We start from the raw sequence: 20,307 nt of genomic DNA, 5'->3' as shown, positions 1-20,307 counted from the left end.
AGGGTTAAGATTGTTGAACAATATTTACCCGTGCATTCAATATATCCATATCTGTATGTCTCTTATAGTGCATCGTATGGAAAAGTTAAATAGCGGCCTACATGCAGCAAATCGCTTCAGTTTGTTTTTGACAACAAAGCTACCATGGCCTTCAGACACATTTTCGTTCTTGTGATTTTCGCTTTTGCAGTTGATGCTATGAAATGGAGAAACTGCGGTAAGGATTTATATATTTTTCCTTTTCCTACTTTACAATAATATTTCTATCTCTAGTATGCATAAGTGTATATAAAACTAAAGACAAAGAAGCCTTTATCCGAGTTCTGCATTTAGTGATGTCAACAAAGATGCTTACTACGAATCAGGTTTCTAATTTATTGTTTTAACGTTTTGGGATAGAAAACATTTTCTTCTTGCTATTCTTAAAAACAAAATTGAATTCCGGCAATCCAATCCGATTTTTTTAATTGGCGAATGTGTGCTACGATTCTGTTATTCCATCGATCAAAACTTTACTGTTATTTGCTAGTGCGACTAAATGATTTCGACAAGCTAAGAAACACACCTAAAATACAGAAACTCAGACAATACTTGATTTATTTTGTAGAAGAGTACAATCCGCCTAATGACAGGAAACCATTAGAGAAGCCTTAATGGAAAACGATAGCGTCGATGGAAATGGATTGAAATATCAAAAAAAAAATGCAATCCAGTTTGAAAAGCGATTACCAATTTTAGTCAAATTTCCTTGAATATTTTCTTTCGCTTAATGAGGCATCAAATGGTATTTTTTTATTACCTGATAAATGAAAACGGGTGTCATCAGACTTTCAATAGAGTTAAAAGGGGCATGAGGTATATGAAATAATTCACATGTGAAGAAAGAAGCCTGAAAAAAGTTCAGGGCTTAAACAGGATTTAAACCCATGACCTCCGCGATACCAGTACGATGCTCTACCAACTGAGCTATGAAGCCACTTTTTGGGAGCGAGGTTAATTGTTAGTTCTTATTTTCCCGTGAAAAAAAGATGTAAGATGAACTACGGTCTTAAAGGAATTTAGCAATGTTTTCAAGATTAACCGTCTATAATGCAGCTTCTAAGTTTAAAAGATCATTTGTTTTTTTTCCAACAGATCAGCAATCGTCTATGAGGATCAATCAGGTAAGCATGTCTCCACCCTCTTCGAGGATGGGAGGTGGCCGTAAGGTTACACTGGGTGGCAAGTTTACGGTCGCTGGTACAACTGGAACGCACTACAAACTTCATCTCACCTTGAAGCGGAGATCAGGAGAGACTGGCAGATGGGTCCAACTCCCTTGTTTTGGAATGTGGTAAGTTTTACAGCTACATCCGAGCTCAAAATTTGCTTATTCCGCAAGGGGCTCTGTCGCGGAATTAACCAGTTTTTTGAACAGTCACAGTTTATATCTGTGTTGCATAGAACCTATATAACAGTCCATTTTTTTATTGTAAATTGCTATATTAGAGCACTGAAGTTGTTAACGAGCGTCTTTGGTTGCGGACGGCTTAACTTATAGCCGTTGCTTGATAACTATTCGCAAATTAAGGTTATATCTTCCTTTTGATGTTCAAAGATAACTTTTTCATAGGTCAGTTGCCTACCACTAATTTCAGAACGGTTAAGACCAAAAAACTGCGCTGACTCTTGGTATTCATTTTTAGGCGGTGACGCCTATATGTTGTCGCCTGTGGACGGGTCTTGTTACGATTACTCCAACCGAGTAGCATTGGGAAATAGGCACTTTGTTGTTTACTCAGTTTCGGTACGCCATCTTTGATTGTCATGAGTATGAATCAACTTTAAGAGCATCCATCGGCTAAACGCGTTTGATTTCTAACGTACAGTTAAACGGAGTTTTGGGGTCAGGGGAGAATGATATACTGGATAATTGTAAGCTCGCTTAAAGAACTTTTTTTTACCGTTGTACGTGTATTCGAAGTCGGCATACGTGATGGAAGACTAAGTAAACTGATGTTGAATTTGACGAGTGAAGGCCGGTTAGTGTCATAACTTTTGAAACCTTTCCAAAAGGGAGACCGATGGCAGCAGTATCTTGATTAGATTGCAAAGTGAGCTATCTGAAATCTTTGTTTGCTTTGACGTGCATTGTTGTCGATAATATTTAACTTTAAGTTAATTTTCTTTTCTTTTCCCTTCGCGACTCGCCATCTTCCTTTTACTGCTTTTGATAATATTTATTCCAGCATTTATCTCAAGCCATTAAAAACAAAACAGTGACGGTATCCGTATTCCTATTTGTACGAGAGGCCAGAATTCAGAAAGAATTTCTACTCTATTGCTGATTTAGCTGATCTCAGATGTTTTGTTTGATAAGTTGCATAAATGCATGTGAGTGATTCTAGTAAGCGGTGTTGACTTCATTACATTTCAGACCATTTCAATACGGAAATGGTGTGGAAATCAATCCTGGGCCTTTCTGTTGCTAAATGACGAGGTTCATAATGATTTAATGTATTTATCTTTTCATACTGTATGTATGTAATGTATTGGAGGTCCGTTTTGTAGTCAAGGCAAATAAAAATTAAAATGAACAAGAAAAATGCAATTTCTGGGATCATTGTAAAGCGTCATCGCCTGTGCATCCATGTATGCGTGCCGTTTATTTGATGTGGTAAAGTATAGTGGATTGACTACCTATAGCCAAATTTAGAAAAGACTGTGAGGGCGTTTTTGAGTAAATCAAAAATGAAGTTTTTTGTAACTTCTTGTAGTTTCCTACAATCGGCAGTCAATATATTTTAACAAATTAAAACAAAAACCCTCTCGCTTTTAGTTAATGTCTTTGATGGTGAAAGTAAAATATTTCATTTTAAATAACTGTGATCAAATACTACGAAACAATTTAAAAGCACTCATTTCACATTTAACGGGATTTTTCTGAAAACTTCATTCTTGATTTACTTGGAAACGCTCTCAGAGATTTTTCTAAACTTTTTTCAAACCGTTAGTCAATCTACTAAACTTTAACATATCAAAAAATGAATACCAAGAGTCAATCTAGATTTCGAGAAAATTAGGCTTGTTTTGAAAACAAAAGAAAACGAAAGGCGTTGCTATGGTAACCTTTGTGACTAAGTGACCAGTAAAAAAATAAACCCTGGTCAGCAAAAATCGAAGATTGGCTTCCTACAGAATTTTCATTTTCAAAACAACCACCATAGGGCTAAAGAAACTACATCGAGCGTCCTTAATTACAGATTTAAAATGGACATTAGAACTTACACTACAAAATACGAATATAATAACGAAAAAAATGATGTTAATGGAATGTTAATTTTTCTTTCCTCGTTTAGCGACCACGAAGTCAAATGCGATGAGCTGGCGAAAACTCTTGAAGGGGCCCAGTGTCCTCTGAAACCGGGTACCTACATGGGCACACAAAGTTTCGATCTGCCATATTTCCTCAAGTCGGTAAGTTATGTAATTAAAATGGATTTCTTTCTATGAGACTTAAGGGGGCCGAGTTGCATAGTCTTTCAAGGTCCAGACTTTTCTCCAAATCGAAATGAAAAGCCAATAAGTAATAGTTTGTGAACTAGAGTGATTTCATTTAACCCGTGAAAAAGTATTTACCAGTTAATGTGTAATAGTCAAATTTTAACATAAGAAAACAATATAATAGAGCGCTTTTCACTTGAGTGACGAAAGAAAATTGGGTTTGCTTTGGTTTTGCATTACTACGCATAGTGCTTGGCTTAAAAATCTCGCGCTACTTTCTCAACCAATCAGGACTAAAACCAAAACCAACTGCTAATAACTCAAGAACGAGTTCAGTGACCCCCAACTTTTTATTGTTAAATTTTGATCAGCAAGACAAGGTGCAACTTTTGGCAAGGTTTAAACAAAATCTATACATTAAGTTCAGAGGCACCTTAAATTTTTAAAAATTCAAAGTTGGTCTGAATTCCATGTGCAGGTTTTGGAAGATTTTGCAGAAAGTTGCATCTTATTCTGTTGATTACAATTCAATAATAAAATATGTGGGTCAACCAACTCGTTTTTGAGTTATGGGCACTTAAAGCTAAAAACAAGGGTGTTTTTAACAGGTTATACAGTTGCTATAGCAATTTGTAGTGGCAAGAAAATAATCACAACTTGTTCACCGATAATTAGTCATCTGTTTGATACTATAACTGTTTCGTCAACCGAAAAAGAGTCCTAGTATTGATCTAGCAAAGTTGAGGTGCTGAAAACAGCAGGGAACAATTTTGAGCCAGCTTATTGTCTTATACATTATTATTATTATTATTATTACTTTAATTGTTATTATCATCATCATCATCATTATTATTATTATTATTATTATAATTATTAATATTATTATTATTATTATTATTAATATTATTATTATTATTACTATAATTGTTATTATTAACAACATCTAAGATAATTCTCTGTGGCCCAAAACTATTTACAATAAACGATTCTATAATACAGTCGTTAAATAAAGAGCAAAATATGTTATACAAAAGTGACAGAAAGCGATCACAATCAATATCCGATATTTTGCACTAATTCCTTTTTTGGAACACAATTTTTAATGAGCGTCTTTAACCTATATTAACGCAGACAAACGATAGCCTGTTGTCTCAAGCAGGCGACAATTGTTCGTTTTATTTGGGATCTTAACAGATATATTTTTTATCAGTCTCAGGGACAATACCAGGTTACAGGGGAACTGAGAGATAAAAGAGACAACAAACGGATTGCATGTTTGCAAATGATGAGCAAAGGAGCAAAGGAGGCAGTTGGGCAGTTTTTTGGTTTTCTTGTGGTTTGCTTAATTGGTTTGCAAAGTATTCTGTAGTTTTGGAAAGGATAGTAGATTGCAGCGGAGGAGATGCAGCAAATGAAGCGACTGTGAATTAAGTTTGCGTTCGCGTTCAAGGAAGTAGGAAAAAGAAGTTAAAAAAGCTGCTTGTAAAGATAAAGAGGGAAATATAATAAAACGTTAAAATGAAACATTTAAGAGTGAGTCCGCACGAGAACCATGCAGGCGAGTCTACAGCGCATCTCACCGATTTCCCTCAAATTTGGCACACTTGTGTAACTTCACTAGTACATTAACCATGTGCAATATTTTGGTTCAATTGTTTATTGTTTTGGAGAAATGTCAATCAAACTGTCAGACAGTGGAAAGTACTTAAATTTGACCTAAAAATATTCACCATGTTTGATCCCCCGCTACATGCTAAATATAAAAAGAAATGATACGAAACTTTTACATAAGACAAATCAAGTCCCGAACAATAGAAAAACGTTCAGTAAACTTGTGTCATTTGCTGCGTTTGGCTGAAAGCAAAATTCCAAATCTCCTTATTCAATTCGTATCAAAAAAGTGGGGTTTCAAAAGTCGTTGTTTGTAGACATGCGGCGTTTCTTCAATCGAATTTGAAAGTATCAATAGATTGCCAAGGAAATGGTGTCCCTATTTATCAAATAAAATCTTTGTTAAGTTTAAGAGGAATTACAGGTTCGCATCAATAAATGGTGTTAACTTCGTGACAATATGCAAATGAGCTCAACACGGAAATCGTGATAAGTTCAGAGTTTGTAAAATATAAACTAGATAAAATGTTGCTATAAGAAGTAAAACATCGTTATGAAGCTTTTTGCATAAAAATACTTTAAAATCGTTAGTAGTTTTAACTACTGGAAGTCGTTGGCTGGTAATAAGCAAATTAAACAAATTCAAACGAACACAAAGGTCATACCGACCTGCTGGTCGTACTGCACCAATTTGAAAGATATCCCCACAAGCAAGCATCATTGCATAAAAGTCATTTCCTTCAAGGGTTTTTGGCATCGCCCTCTTGGTGTGTAAGCTGCGTTTTGCCGTATTTGCCAGCACCATAGTAATTTAAGAACAGATGTTATCAAAACAAGTTGGCGGCGAGACATCGAATATAATATCCACCGATCATGAAAACCGACTTGTTTTAGAATTCGGTCGCGTGTTTTGTTCACATATAAAAAAACATGTTTCCACTGCAAAGAAATTATGTAGTCATCGTTTTCATCCAGTAAGAATCTGTGGCACAAGTGGTTTTTGGTGCTGTCGTTCTTCGAAGAACACCGACAATAGTTGATTGCGTGACAGACCGACTTGTGAATTTTATCTCAAATTTCATGTCTCATATTTCACTCTGACTCAGATCATATTGCGATCGTCATGGCTTCGTTTATGTGCTTTCAAGAAGGACCTGACATTCAGGGGCCATGGGATATGTATTGGCTCATTTATAAATGATCCAATACGCCACAAATCGCCATGGCTTTAATTTTCCACCTTTTTTAATTTTGAAAATCTGAAATCGAAAAATTAGCCTTTAATACCGACTTACCGTAAATAATCTTATAAACGCCAGGGCTTTTTAATTTAAGGGGTACATGCGGGAGTTTTAAATAAATATGAGGCGTTTAGTAGAAAAGGGGCATTCATTTCACCAGGAGCCCATGATTTCACTCTAACTGTAACGAAACAAATAGACAAACAAGTATGTAAATATGACGCGTAGTTTGCTCCCGGATAAAGATAGGAAACAGATTTTGTGAGTAGGAGACTACTCTAATCTTTTCTAATGCAAAGCCTAAAGATGTCGTTCACAGATTGTTCGATATCGATGTCTTCATCGTCATCGCATCGGGGTTAACCATGTTGGCTAGCTAGCTCCTTTGGTCCCTTCGATGTCCGAGTGAATCAATTAACTAACTAAAGAAAATTGCGTGTTTTTTACTCCATGAAACGTTTACTTGAATTATGAGGCGAATATATTTTTTCTTTTTTTATTGAGGAGGGGGGGGGGGGTGATGGGGGCAGGGGGTGTCTATTAGACACGGGACGTTTATTAGTAGAGGCCTCTAATACAAATTTTACACCTCAGGGGGAGGCGTTTATTTAAGAGTGGGGCGTTTATTAAATCATTTACGGTATTTCACTCATTTACATTTATTCTAAGGATTGCCTACGGGAAAAATAAAATAGAACAAAAGAGTATGATTATGAGTATCATTGAAAACGAACTTTCAACAACCTGGTCAAGGCAAAGACGAATCATGAGTTGTAAAAAGGCACGCTGATCTACACTTATACAAATATTTAATTCCGTCGATACGTCGGTCCGTCATTCTAGCTTTAAATTAGGAAATCAGTAGGAGCACTATCAGAGATACAGGTGATTCCAAATTTGTTGAAACTGTTCTGGATCCTTGTTCCCAGGGTCTTCGTTCCCCTAAACCAGCGGTTGATAAACGAGTTTGGACATTAAATTTCGTTCCAAGAACTTGCGCATTTTCCGTCAGCCTTGACCGAACTGGGCCGTCCTCTGCCCTCTGGGCTATTTATGGTTCCGGTTTAATTGTGCGCATGCACCGGAGACTTGAGATGGAATGATCCGTTCTCGCTCCCAGAGTCTACGGTCCTTCTGTTCTGCGCCAGGGATCGAGACCTCTGCCGTTAATGTCTGTTAAGCTACGCAACGAATTGAAGGCGGGGTTTGGCTGGGAATGAAAAGGAATGAGGCACCAGCGGAGTGGCCCTGAGGCGAAAGCGGAAACCCGACTGAGAGGTAAGTGCTTGGACGGTTGCTATAGAAAACGGCTCCACATCGAGGCCCTTTGAGTCACAGTGTCACACTGCCCGAAGCCAGTGGAGAGCACGGATGAAAGAAAGAAGGATATAGTGAAGGCTAGAGCAACGAAAAAGAAACTACTTGCAGCAAGCGAGCAGAATGCAAATATACGCGTCAGCATGACGACATGTCGACAGCGCACGAAAGGCATGATCCACGAGGGCGAGGCTGCACCAGGCACGAACTCAAACCAGTTTAAATTCGTGCGACTGATCGCAGTGACAAAATGAGTGAAAGCAGCCTTGTCGCAGCGTGTGTGAACTTCTGCGACAAAATATAAACTAACCAATGAGAGAGCTTCATGTATTGAATTCAAAAACTAGTTTACATTCTCCCTCTTCCAAATTCGCTGCAGGTGCACCGAACAAACGCCTTGTTGCAGGGACTTTTTGAAGTAGTACACACGAAGCGATTTGTCGCAGAGAACCTCACTTAAGGTTTATTAGTACTTCATTAGTGTTTTCATTAATTTGAAAGTAATATTGTGTATAATTAATATAAGCTACTTTAACTTTTTCATATATCACATTGATCTGCAATATGGTACGAACAGGAGCTAGAGAGATGGTGGATATAACCCCAGTGTATAAAGATTGAGTGAAGTCCAATTGGGTATGTAATTATACGCGTTATTAACAAAATCGAACTGCGCGGTCGTTCGATTTTGTTAACAAGGCCTTTGAAAGACCTTTCAATTGGCATTAATGGTTTTGACATCCACACTATAAATCAAACATTCAGTTAGGGAAGCAACATTATTTTTTTGGAGGAGTGGCCAAGTGGGATCAAAAATCCTGAAAAAAAATTGTTTGCAATAGCAAAATGCCCACATAAATTGTTTGAAGACATCAAAAAACATTGTCTGCAGAAAGATGCAGCTGGAAAAATTGTTTGGACAGAGAGCGCCACGGAAAGAAATCGTCTGTACTGTACTATACTACGCTTCGAGTAAAACAATGGTCCATTCCAGCGTTTCGATCGAGCACTGAGGCAAGTCTTGAGAGACTGGGTACTAGTCCAAAACAACATGGCGCCCGGGTGAAAAGTAACTTACCAGGCTTATGAAAATGTGAAGCACTGAGGCCATCGCTTACGAGAAAGGTGGAGACTAAATCCTTGCAGAATTGTTTGTGAACATTATAACTACCAGGTAGACAGGAGTGAGCGACGTTTTCTCTTTCCAATCTGCACGTGAAGATACGCTTGAATTCGATCGATGATGAACATGTCAAGTGGCTTGTTTACCTTTTCTCACGCTGTAAGTCTGTATTTATGGGCACTAAATAGCCGGATAATTAACATCACGAACCACTTTAGATGCTAAAAGGTTTATTGGATTTATGTAAGCGGTATTTCACACGTCCTCAGCCGACCTATCCATCATGTTATGAAAGTCGTTCTAAAACTTTCAGAACTTTGTTTTTGTTTTGCTCACATGTACCACATTTTTGTACGCTAAAATCATACGTGCCGATTGAACTTAACATACTTTTTTTGACTTTAATTTATTATTTAGTAAATGTTTTACAAAATAATGGCTAATGGAACCATCAGAATAACGCCGCATCGGCGATATTCAAACGTAATTTTAACCTAAAATCTCTAGTGTCACGCATTGCCCGAAATACCTTATTTTTAAAATAGGTTTACTACTAAACGTGAGAGCGATGAAAAATCTTGATGATATCATTTAAATTGTACTAGGTGATACTAATTACAGTGGTATTTTTATATGGAAAGCTTCAATTCTTGCAGAGATATTTTGGTCGAAAGATGGGTCAAAATTTAGGTATTTTTTGGCTCAAAACCGACCATGGGCACGTTGACCACGATATCTTCCACACGTTAAAGAATTTTGCGATAATATTGTACCTACAGCATTATCATCTCAATATGTAGCCCCATGCAAAATATAAAGGAAATCTGAGAGGGTCGATGTAGACTCAAATTTTAATATTGCATGGATTTCATATGGACCCTCTCTTAAGTCTTCTTATTTGGGTATATGAAATCTACAAGCAATAGTTTGTATGCATGTACATGCGCATGTGACCATAATATATTTATGTATGCAACACCCGACCGCATTTTAGTACTTCAGTTAGGAATGGCTGCCGAGCCACAAACTCTTCTTGAATACAGGACTTTCACCAGAAAAAAAATATTATGTGAGAATGAACACTTAACCGTACAAAAATATGCGTCTTAAAATGAAAACACTTTGGAGTGGAAAGCACCACAGTATAAGAAAGAAGGAATTTGAAATGTCCGTTTTTTTCTCGAACCAGATTTTTTTTCTGGTAATCCTGCAAATTTAAAGTAGAAGATCAAAGAATATGAGATCACAGAGCTGCAGGTATAACTTTTATTTTCACTCTCTGCAATAAACTGTTGACAATGAAAGCTTATAACGTCGTCGTTTTTATCCTGAATGGAGCAAGGAAATATACGAAAAAAAAAATCAGCATGCATTAAATTGAAACGAACTATGTTAAGCAAATGAAGTAATTTAAAATAATAATAACGAATAGCTCCCGTTTCATTCATTATCTGTTAAATGTTTTGTTTGAGAATTTGTGCTTAAAAACAAGAGGTATAAAGAAGCGAGAGGCTGTTATATTAAGCATTTTAAACGTGTTATGACACTGCAAAAAAGTAATCTGATCCGGAGATACAGCCCCTGAAGTGTAACAATTTGGTTTTTAAAATAAAGGTTCCAGTTGGAATGTTAATAAAAATCAACAAAAGTAAACAAGCAAAAAAACGAACAAACAACCAAACGCACAAACAAACAAACAAACAAACAAGTGAAGGAACAAATAAAAAAAAGAAAACTAACCGTTATGTTTTGTTTTCGTGACGCATTGCTGTGATTGCGAAAAACATATTGACTCCGATATCAGCGTAAAATGGCTCTTTAGCACTCTGTTGTTCACCCAACTATCTTTACTTTTATGTTGTCGAGAATTGAGTTTGAATGATATATTGACCGTTTAGGTTCTAAAGATAGCACTATATTCCTGTTTCTAGAGGGATTCAGAATTTCCATTTCGTATAATCCTCTACACTGTTGTTGTAAGTCACAGGGTCACAAAAAGTGCTCAATTCCGAAAGGACAATTTCATGATCTCCAAAATTCGCAGAGATATGTTATTTTCAGTTGCTTTTCTGCAGAGAACGGGAAAAGGAATGTACCAAAGTCTATAACAAGCGTGCAAAGGATAATTCTTATTTAGTCTTATGTTTAGTGATGTTCTAGTCGGCGTTCTTGGTCGCTTCAGTGTCTGAATTGGGGGGGGGGGGGGGGGGCACGTCGGAAGTCAGTTAATTTTTTAATTTCTTTGTCCTTTGTCGGTTCTCAGTTATATTTTTCACCCTTCGTCGTTAGTCGGGTATTAATTGGAGGGTCCTCGTGTCGGTTGTCAGTTAAAATTGAATTACTTTGTCGGTTCTCAGTTAAAATACCTTTCTCCCTTTGTCGCTAGTCGGTTAACCCCATTTAGAGCCTCTAAAATGACATGGTCAAGCGTTCGAATTGTTATCACACTTTTATCTTGAATTACTGGACCTGTGTTGGTGACAAATCCAAGACCCTCAGCATCTTTGCGACACAGTGCAAGTAAAAGAAATGAAAGTAAAGAGAAGCTGGAAAATTGCTCAATCGAAATCTCTGCTGAAGATGAAAAACGTAAGCTACGTATGCAAATAAGTCGTAAAGAAATCAACCATCGCTTAATGTAACTTTTCCTCTTTTTTATTATTTTTAAGTGTTGAATATCATTGTGCAGGTTAAAGGACTCAAATTTCCTTGCTCCAACTAAGATTTACGCCGATCAAGTTATAACTCATGCCTCGATATCCAGCAAAATTTCCTTGTTTATGCAGCTTATCATGGCACCTCCATCAGTGTAAATTTCCACCTTGATTTCCACTTTTGGGTTCCAGTTGTTGTTCTAAAGAATGAAAAAGAAAATACAATGAACTTAGTCAATTATCAAGGTCGATAGACGTCATTCGTTGCAATATTTTAAAATTTTACTTGGTTCTGAAACTTAGTGATGTAAATGAATATAAATAACTAAGAGGTTTATTAAATGGTAAATAATTTAACTCTGTTGTTTTTCTCCCAAAACCACAGAGACAAGTTTAAATTTTACTTTATCAAAATTGGTTACTGCCTACACCAATTTCACCCCTGCCAGACCAGAAGAAACGGGCAATGGGGGTGTATGATGCTGGAATCAGTCCCACATTTTAAGGAGGCTCGATGTAGTTTTTTTAGACTAAGGGTGGTTGTTTTGAAAATTAAAATTACCTAGGAAGCCAATGTTCGATTTTTGCCAAATAACATAATGATCAAAGTACAAATTAATTTTTACCCGTCACTTGGTCACAACGGTTACCATAGCAACGATTGACGTTTTCTTTTGTTCTAAAAGGATTTCTCTGATGACACTTGGTGTTTATTTTTTGATATGTTAAGTTTAGTAGATGACTAACTGTTGAGAAATTTTAGAAAATCTGTGAGCGTTTTCAAGAAAGAAGATTAGACAGTAAAAAAATGGCGCCTTAAAATCGAATGGCACAGTTTCTCTCACTGAAAAAATTAACATACATTAACTAAAGCGAAAGACTTTTTGCTTTAATTTGTTAAAATCGCTCCGAGGAAAAAAAAACAAAAACTTCATCTTGTACTCTAAACGCTCAAATCTAATTTTGAGCACAGGTAGTAAATCTACTGTACTTACATCAAAAATGAATGCAAGTGTCAGTCTAGATTCAGAAAACAAGCTTGTTTGAGAAAAAAGAAAACGTCAATCGTTGCTATGGTACGTTGTGACAAGTGACGGGTAAAAAATTAAAATTTGGTCACATTTGATCATAGGTGTATTTTGGCAAAATCGAACATTGGCTTCCTAGATAATTTTAATTTTCAAAACCCACCCTTCGGCTAAAAACTACATCGAGCCTCCTTAAACTCGTTATTACTTTTTTCCTTACATTAAGGCAAAAGCCATCAAACTTTACGACGTTACCCGAAATTTAGCTGGCCACAATAAAGTTTGTGGTAGGCGCGATGGTGTAATGGTTACCGCGCAGGACTCAGGATCGAGCCGTCCGGGTTTGAGCCCTGGCCGTGGTCGTTGTTTTGTGTTCCTCCCCACCCATCTCTATAAATGAGTACTGGCGAATTTACTGCAAGGGGTAACCCTGCGATGGACTTGCATCCCATCCAGGGGAGATTAAAAAATACTCCTAGTCGCTTCATGCAACGGAAACTGGGAAAAGCTCCGGCCTGGTGGGCCACTAGGCCCGTATACAGACTCAACCAACAATTAAGTTTGGCAAGTTTGGTTCCTGGCATCCAAACTATTCAACTTTTGAACTTTGCTGTTTTTTCATTGACAATTATTAAGTTTCTTTGCTGTGAACTTTGTTCTTCAGATCACGTTAACATTCGTCTACAATTATCGGTGTTAATTTTTTTGAGCCAGTTTTGCTGCTTTTTTTTGATGTCATGAAAATCAAGAAATCAAGATGGCGGATCCAAGATGGTGGATGCAAGATACGGCTTTTTGGAAATTGTGTTGTAATTCTTACGTCAAATCAGCAGGCGTAATTTTCTCATTGTGTAGATCTCCAAAAAAAAAACATTTCGTGATGTATATTAAACAACTTTAAATTTTCATTGTCGTAGCTTTAATAATCTTGAAGGTTAAAGAGGGGATGGGGGTTGGTATTTTAGAGCGTCTAAGAGAAGCATCAATGCAAACAGTGCTTTATTTCTTGGTATAAAACGTGATAATATTTTTCTTACCACTGTACTTGGAATGACGCCTGGCTCTACAGGATTCACTGGCAGCCCAGACGCCTGGAAATTTATCACTCCTGAAATCGGTTCGCAAGAAAATGTTTGCGCGGCCCCCAGCAACTCTGCCAACCCGTCACAGAGGGCAGTGATGACACTTAAAACAAGAGAAATTTCTACTGTTAGAAAAGCAAAAGCGTATAGAAGGATTTAAAGGGTGTTCGTAAAACGCGCATATTAAATATTTTCTACAGCAGTCGACGGGATCAGGGGTTGTTTTTGAAAAAAAAAAAAGCCGAGTAGCAACCGTTGTACATGATCCATAAATTTACTATCTGGTTACGAAAAACGCTTTCACTATCCATTTTTTGTAAAGTCCAAAGCGGTTTTACTTTTTTGAACAGCCTTTAAACAGGAGGGGGAGCGCTTGCATCTGACGTCATACAAGTTGTAACATCCAAATTGCTCATTTCTTAAAGCTGTCATTTTAACATGTCCTTTATATCAAAAGTAAAAACAGAAGCGCCAATTTTCTTTACGTCTTCAGATTGCTTTTCCTGGTCGGGTAAGAATAATTTTTTTTCACTTTGATGATGGCTTAACTGAGCTAACCGCTAGCAAACCAAGGTGAAGCCAACCGCAAGCAAACTAGTGCTGTTCCATCATTCCGCCATTCCGCCGAATAGGGGTCACCCGTTTCATTACATTTCCAAACACCGAAGTTGAGTTGAAAATACAAAGAACTCGCAGCAGAGTATTTTAACTAAATCGAGCTGTTTGGAAACGTGGTCATGAATGCCTCAAGTGCACGTTTGATATATCTTGTCAATCGAAACAAACAATAAGGAGTGAATAGAGAAATAAAATCGTTACAAAAACTTTGCTCATTTAGATCAGATATCCAAACTTCAGGTACAATTATGAATTGATGAATTATCAGTGAGATTGAAAATGTTCTTCATTAATTATATTGACTTTAAAGTTTGCGCTAAATTCGTATTAATAGTAAAAAGACCCGGTTGGAGAAAGTACGGCGAGGTCCAAATTGGTATCAAATTGATCCAATGTTTAGTTTGCGCTAAATTCGTCACATATCTTCATTTCATATCTTCTCCATCCACAAGTATATCGCACAATGACCAGCTCCCAGTTGGCTTGATAGCTCAGTTGGTTAGAGCGCTGCACTCGTATCGCAGAGGTCATGGGCTCGATTCCCGTTCAAGCCTGAATTTTTTTCAGACTTGCTTTTCTCCACTGCTTAAGTTGAATACATTACTGCGATGATCCTTCATTTGCTTAAAATGTATATCCGCAGTACAAATATATGAATTATATATATATTGATTTAAAAAAAAAAAACTGGTGTCAAATTGGTACAATGATAGCACACTACTGTGGAAAACTCGAAACGCAAATTGAGTTCAAAAGTCTCAGATTATACAATGCGAAGCAAGAAAGGAATAGATTATTGTTTTGTGTAGATGCAATGGCACTTGATTCACGAGTCAAGGTGAGGTTTAATTTTTAGCATACACTTAAACTTACCATAGCTTTGGATCGTTGCTTGAAGCAGCGAACGAGTCAGGGCAGTCTATCGGTTGGTCCAAATTGAATGACATGCCAAGGAAAGACAATTCTCCTGCCAAATTCAGTCGCACATTGGCAGTAAATGAATTGGCTGTAATGGGCACGTTGGTGGTTACGCTTCCCGTGATATCAAGAACAGCACCCTGATAGACTTGTAGCCTGGTAAGGTCTTGACCAGTACTTTGGTCGATAATGTGAAAACTCGTAAGCTCCAAGGCAAAATCAACTAAAACAAAATTGCAACCTAGTGTAAGAGACCTAATATGTCCACAGCACGCTTAAGCGAGCTAAAATGAGTGCAAAAGATTCAAGCATATTGACTCCTTTCAGGGACCAATGCAAAATGTCCGTCGTGCATTGTCTTGTGTTGGCTGGTGAACTTTCTTAAAACACTGATAGCGAAACTTGAAAATAAATAAAATAATATGCGATGTTATTAGGGCGATCAGTGTTTGACATAATAAAATTTGGTTTGTATCTGATCTAAAAAAGGTTGGTAAAAACGTATAAAACTGAATTTTCGGTAACTCTCTGTTACCTTCATCAGAGTTAAAATTGGTTCAGTTTTTGCATAATAAGTAAAAATTGGTTCAGTTTTTGCATAATAAGTAAAATACTTATTATGCAAAAACTGAACCAATTTTAACTCTGATGAAGGTAACAGAGTGTTACCGAAAATTCAGTTTTATACGTTTTTACCAACCTTTTTTAGATTAGATACAAACCAAATTTTATTATAAAATAATATGCCATTATGAGAGATTAGTGTTTTGAGTTTAAAGGTTGCATGCAAATTTGGAAAAGCCGCCCCGCCCTACTTAGCCTCGTTTCTATGTTTTTCATAATATATGTCCCTGAAATGTCCCAATAGATAGGAACATAGCCTTAAAACCTAATTAAATTACTCGAAGTGAACATTGGTGAATAATTATCTAGACGAAAAATAGATGTTTAGGTATAATTTTCAGAGATGAATTTCAAGAACTGCAAAGTTGGATTTTAAAGTGATTGACATTTTATGGTTATCAAATATTTTGGTACTTTCAAGTTCGTATACGATTACTAAATTTAAAATTTGGTGGAGAAAAAATTTGGTCAAGAATTTGGTCAAAATCTATTTTGGTCAAATAGATTTTGTCAAAGAAAGAAAGAAAAACCAAAGCTTAAAAGAAACAACAGCAAATCCCTTCCTCGTGTGAAGCAGAAGTAAATTGTGGATTCTTTAATGCCCCCTATAAGCTACTTTAGTGTCACAAGAACCAGAACACCTTAAATGAGCCAACTTTTCCTGACGCAATAAAAAGAAATTAACGTTACTTTTAGACCCTGCCAGTTTGTTGTCCAAGTTTTAGCTCATTTTCAAGACATTTCAAGACCAGTGTGCTACTGACCCAGATAAAAGAGGGAAAGTTTGACCCAATATCTAAACACTTGGCAGGAGAATGAGCTATGAAATTAAACGATGCAGTAACAGAGAGCTCTTGTACCATCTAGCAAAGTAATAAACTTTAAACATTTACTTGTCATCACGTACCTGCGGGACATGACATGTCCACTTGTTCACCGTAACGAACGCTGATCAATAGTATTGCAGTCACCAGTAATGCAAACTTCATCTTTAACTGCGGAATAAGCAAGTGATTGATTTTGTGTGAATAAAGTTGGCCTTTTCCAAATGTTGAATCTATAATAGTATCATTTATTATGAACAACAGCTTTTTGTGTCTGTCCTCTTATTGATGACGAATTTCGTCGTAATATTATACAACGTAGCTGTGAATCCAGGAGGCTAAAACAGAACGGAACAAACAAACAAACAAACGGACAGACAGACAGACAGACAGACAGACAGACAGACAGATAGACAGACAGATAGACAGCTATTTTTAATTTTGAGGTTCAGGGTAGTCCTTTCAGGGGCTTTAAAGCAACTTGCTATCAACAGGAGCCCCCGAGCACTAAAATATTAAATTACATATACAAGATACAAATATATATACATGTACTATAAAAACTATTAACAATGTGAATTATAAAAATGTCTAAAAAGTTAGGTCTAAAACGTTATCTTGAAAAAATATTCAAAACTATGCATTCATGATAGTGAAAGGATCTCAGGTCAGCGTATCTGGCCAGCTTATACTTCAGACGAGAGAAAACACTAGTTAAAGTGCGCAAATAAGAAAGCAAGGAAGCGAGAAAGCAAGGAAAGAAAGAAAAAAATGGAAGGAAGAAGAAAGAAAGGAAAAAGGTAGAAAGAGAGTGAGAGATAAAATGAAACAAAAAAGAAAAATTGTTGAAATATTCCCGTAATCATCCTTTTCAGAAAAAAACGAAATGAAAGTGTAGAGCATTTAAAACCATGGCGTTACCATGAAAACGGCATTTTGACAGACATATCTCCCAAATTTGTAATATTTGTGCTTCTATCAATGAAAATTAAATTCAATGCAATTTTTTTCTCCCCCTTTTTTAGTTTTTTTTTTGCACCGTTTTAATGATATTGAAATCCAAGATGGTGGCTGTTTTGACATCATGATGTAATTGGCACAGGATGGGACGTCATCATCCAACGTGGCGTTTGTCAAAAGATAGATTTTCCGGACATTCCATATATCCTCTAATTTTCACTGTAATTGCTTAAATATCCTGGAAGTTACGGAGAGGGGGAGGAATCCCCCCCTCTGAAAAGATCAAAACAAGGCCGGTCTGAATATGGTTAATGCCGAACGTAGCTCGTATTTTCCTATTGCAACGTTTCCATTGTACCCTAAAGTACACAAAACACAAATAATATGCAAAAGAATCAAACATGGCCCTCAGAAGTCAATGTTGCGAATATCGTGATTACAAAGCAACGCCGCTTTGCTTTCATGAAATACAACTAAGAAAGTTAAATGATTCGCAGATTATAGTTTTCAATTAAATTGTCCGCCACTATAGAAACACAGAACAAATAAACATTATTTAATTCCTCAGCTTGTTGGTGCTTAGATTTTCCATCTGCTGCTCAATTAGCCGAAAGCTTTAAGATAAAATATTAAAATTTTCATTTTATTCACAAAAGTCGGTGTGGTGATAGTGGTTAAGTCGAGGAAATAAATGATACAATTAAATCTCGAACAAACAACAAATAAAAATAAAAGCATATTTTTTCAACTGGGCATGAAATAGCGAAAAGCTTTGGAAATATATTGATCCATGAAGTTGTAAAATGATTAAAAAACGTCTTTACAAACAGCAATAAACCCTACGTGAAAAAAGAAAACACTTTGCTGAATTTCCATTTTATTTTTTGTTTTGTTTTTCTTGATGAATCGTTTTTCACTGAGACGAGTGTTTGCAAAAAAAGCTGAGATTAAATCTTGAAAACTAGATAATATCATGCATTACGGAAGAAAATAATGAAAAGAATAAACGGCTTAATATAATGCTTTTAAGGGACTAAGCTGGCTTCTGACGCAGCTTGGATGCAGGACACTTTCTATATCGTTCGAAAAACGCTTTTAATATTCATTTTATGGCACATTAAGAAGTTTAATTGAACAGATTAAAGTTCTTTGTAACAGTTTAATGATTACAATCTGTTTCAAACAGGCATTAGAATCGTTCAAAACAGGAAAGAAACTGTTATTACTGAATATCACTCTCTCATCCTCATCAGTGTTGCTTTTATCCAAATGAATTTAGAACAAAGTTTTTCGCTTTAAAGTAAAGCATTTTTTTCGTTTTGAGTGGATTATTTTGTTTCAACGCTTTACTGTCTTTACCAAGTGGACGATTCCACTCTTTTTATTCTTGTACAATTTAACACGTTACTAAGAGAACGATTCCTTTTTTTATTCTTCTATTTTCCATCTCCTGAGCATCCTCTCGGCTTTGGCCCAAGGGCGTCATGCTTTGCCTACCTAAGCAAGGTACCACATTGGCCCCAAGAGAAGGTTGCCTTCGAGTGTTTAAGGTTTCTGTAATCTGCTTTGTTTTAAGGGGGCGGGTGATTGGCCCACCGCCCGACCCCCAACCTGGAGGACCAGGTTTTTTTCCATCTATTTTTACAAATTGTTATCCTACGCATTATCGTTTATACCTGGCAAAAATCCAACAAACTAGTACACGTTCTCAGTAGGTTATCACTTAAATTCATAATTTTAAAAAACCCAACAAACTATGCTTACCAACTCAGTAAGTTATCACTAACATTAATTAAAAAAATTTAAACTTGAAAAAACTTCAACAAAAGGTACTTACCAACTCAGCATGCAGTTTGTAACTCAAAGTCCTCCCTTAAGATCTTATCTTCACAGGTAAGGCTCTTAGCAGAAATACTCTCATCAAACTTAAGTGACTTGTTTTATTGCACCTAGCCCGACTGTTTGTTTAAATTCATATCAAACTATCAACCGCTATATTAATTTGCTTTGAAAGGATCACTTTACCATATTGTTAAGCCCAGATATAATTAAGGAAAGCAAGATTAGCAATAGCCAAGGATGCGATTAAATTTCTTTGTTTAATATTTTTTACTTTATACATCGTTATAAGTTTAGGCTTAACTTGAACTTTTTCTTTCTGCATTAGTTTATATAGATCTCGCCACAATATTAAAAAAAGCAATGGAAAAAGGAAATTAGTGTTCCTTGACAAAACCAAAGATTAAAGACGAAAACCGAAATTTCTTTCAGCAAAGTGCTTTCTTAATTAATAAAAGAGCCGACAATTTATAATAATTACAGGTAGCCTTCAAACCCTATTCCGTTTTGTCAGAAAAGTGAATATATTAATTAATGCAGTTTTGCCAAACACATGAATTTAGCTTTGTTGGTATAGCCGTACCTTCCCATACAAATATCGAAATTATATTTTTTTCTTTACGTTAATACTTTTTACCAAATGGTATAAATCGCTTCGCGAAACGTAGGCAATCAATAAAACAAGAGGCGGCTAAAATACAGAAAAATGCTGGTTGAAAGACTTTCCCCAGCGTCACTTATACAATTTATCACTTTTTCTTGTCAATTCATTTTCAAACGCCTTTCATGCCACTTATAAGCACCCCCCTCCCACCGATCGATATAAGTTCCCCAGTAATTAGCCCACTTAAAACACCTTACGAAGTCTGGTCATGGGCTCCTGACAAAGTTGTATAAGCCCAGGGATTGTTATTGGTTGTTTTGCATGGAGAGATTAAGCACGACGTTTTACCCAAAACGGCAAAAGCGAGCTCGCTTTTCATTT

The 20,307-nt window shown here is 36.4% G+C and overlaps 2 protein-coding genes and 1 non-coding gene across 4 annotated transcripts; 2 read left to right on the top strand and 1 right to left on the bottom strand.

Annotated features, from left to right (window-relative positions):
- Positions 1-84: 84 nt before the first annotated feature.
- Positions 85-5,007, top strand: LOC144648616 (uncharacterized). The gene is made up of 4 exons (XM_078508128.1): positions 85-217; positions 1,135-1,333; positions 3,339-3,456; positions 4,694-5,007. The coding sequence occupies exons 1-4, from the start codon at positions 145-147 to the stop codon at positions 4,850-4,852; spliced, it is 549 nt and encodes a 182-aa protein (XP_078364254.1). The 5' UTR covers positions 85-144; the 3' UTR covers positions 4,853-5,007.
- Positions 5,008-11,408: 6,401 nt separating this feature from the next.
- Positions 11,409-19,396, bottom strand: LOC144657006 (uncharacterized). 2 transcript variants are annotated; one of them, XM_078517281.1, is made up of 5 exons: positions 19,321-19,396; positions 16,607-16,694; positions 15,031-15,298; positions 13,495-13,642; positions 11,409-11,629 (listed from the first exon to the last, which is right to left on the bottom strand). In XM_078517281.1, exons 2-5 carry the CDS (start codon positions 16,686-16,688, stop codon positions 11,522-11,524), a joined length of 606 nt encoding a protein of 201 aa, XP_078373407.1. In that variant the 5' UTR covers positions 16,689-16,694; positions 19,321-19,396; the 3' UTR covers positions 11,409-11,521. The 2 variants fall into 2 exon arrangements, with proteins under 2 accessions (XP_078373407.1, XP_078373417.1); XM_078517291.1 differs by having other exon boundaries at positions 19,325-19,383.
- On the top strand, positions 14,638-14,711 carry Trnat-cgu (transfer RNA threonine (anticodon CGU)). Its single transcript has one exon. It is a non-coding gene; the product is annotated as a tRNA-Thr (tRNA).
- Positions 19,397-20,307: the final 911 nt, after the last annotated feature.

Source organism: Oculina patagonica, chromosome 1, assembly GCF_052425735.1.
Source record: "Oculina patagonica isolate OP01 chromosome 1, crgOcupat, whole genome shotgun sequence".
In the NCBI taxonomy this organism is placed as follows: domain Eukaryota; kingdom Metazoa; phylum Cnidaria; class Anthozoa; order Scleractinia; family Oculinidae; genus Oculina; species Oculina patagonica.
This window is presented reverse-complemented; position numbering and strand designations above follow the sequence as displayed.

Excerpts from the sequence above, each read along its gene's own strand:
- LOC144648616 (XM_078508128.1), top strand. The coding sequence starts at position 145 with ATGGCCTTCAGACACATTTTCGTTCTTGTGATTTTCGCTTTTGCAGTT. Across the intron at positions 218-1,134 it reads TATGAAATGGAGAAACTGCG|ATCAGCAATCGTCTATGAGG; the intron begins GTAAGGATTTAT and ends TTTTTCCAACAG. Across the intron at positions 1,334-3,338 it reads CTCCCTTGTTTTGGAATGTG|CGACCACGAAGTCAAATGCG; the intron begins GTAAGTTTTACA and ends TTCCTCGTTTAG.
- LOC144657006 (XM_078517281.1), bottom strand. The coding sequence starts at position 16,688 with ATGAAGTTTGCATTACTGGTGACTGCAATACTATTGATCAGCGTTCGT. Across the intron at positions 15,299-16,606 it reads GGACATGTCATGTCCCGCAG|TTGATTTTGCCTTGGAGCTT; the intron begins GTACGTGATGAC and ends ATTTTGTTTTAG. Across the intron at positions 13,643-15,030 it reads AGCAACGATCCAAAGCTATG|TGTCATCACTGCCCTCTGTG; the intron begins GTAAGTTTAAGT and ends TCTTGTTTTAAG.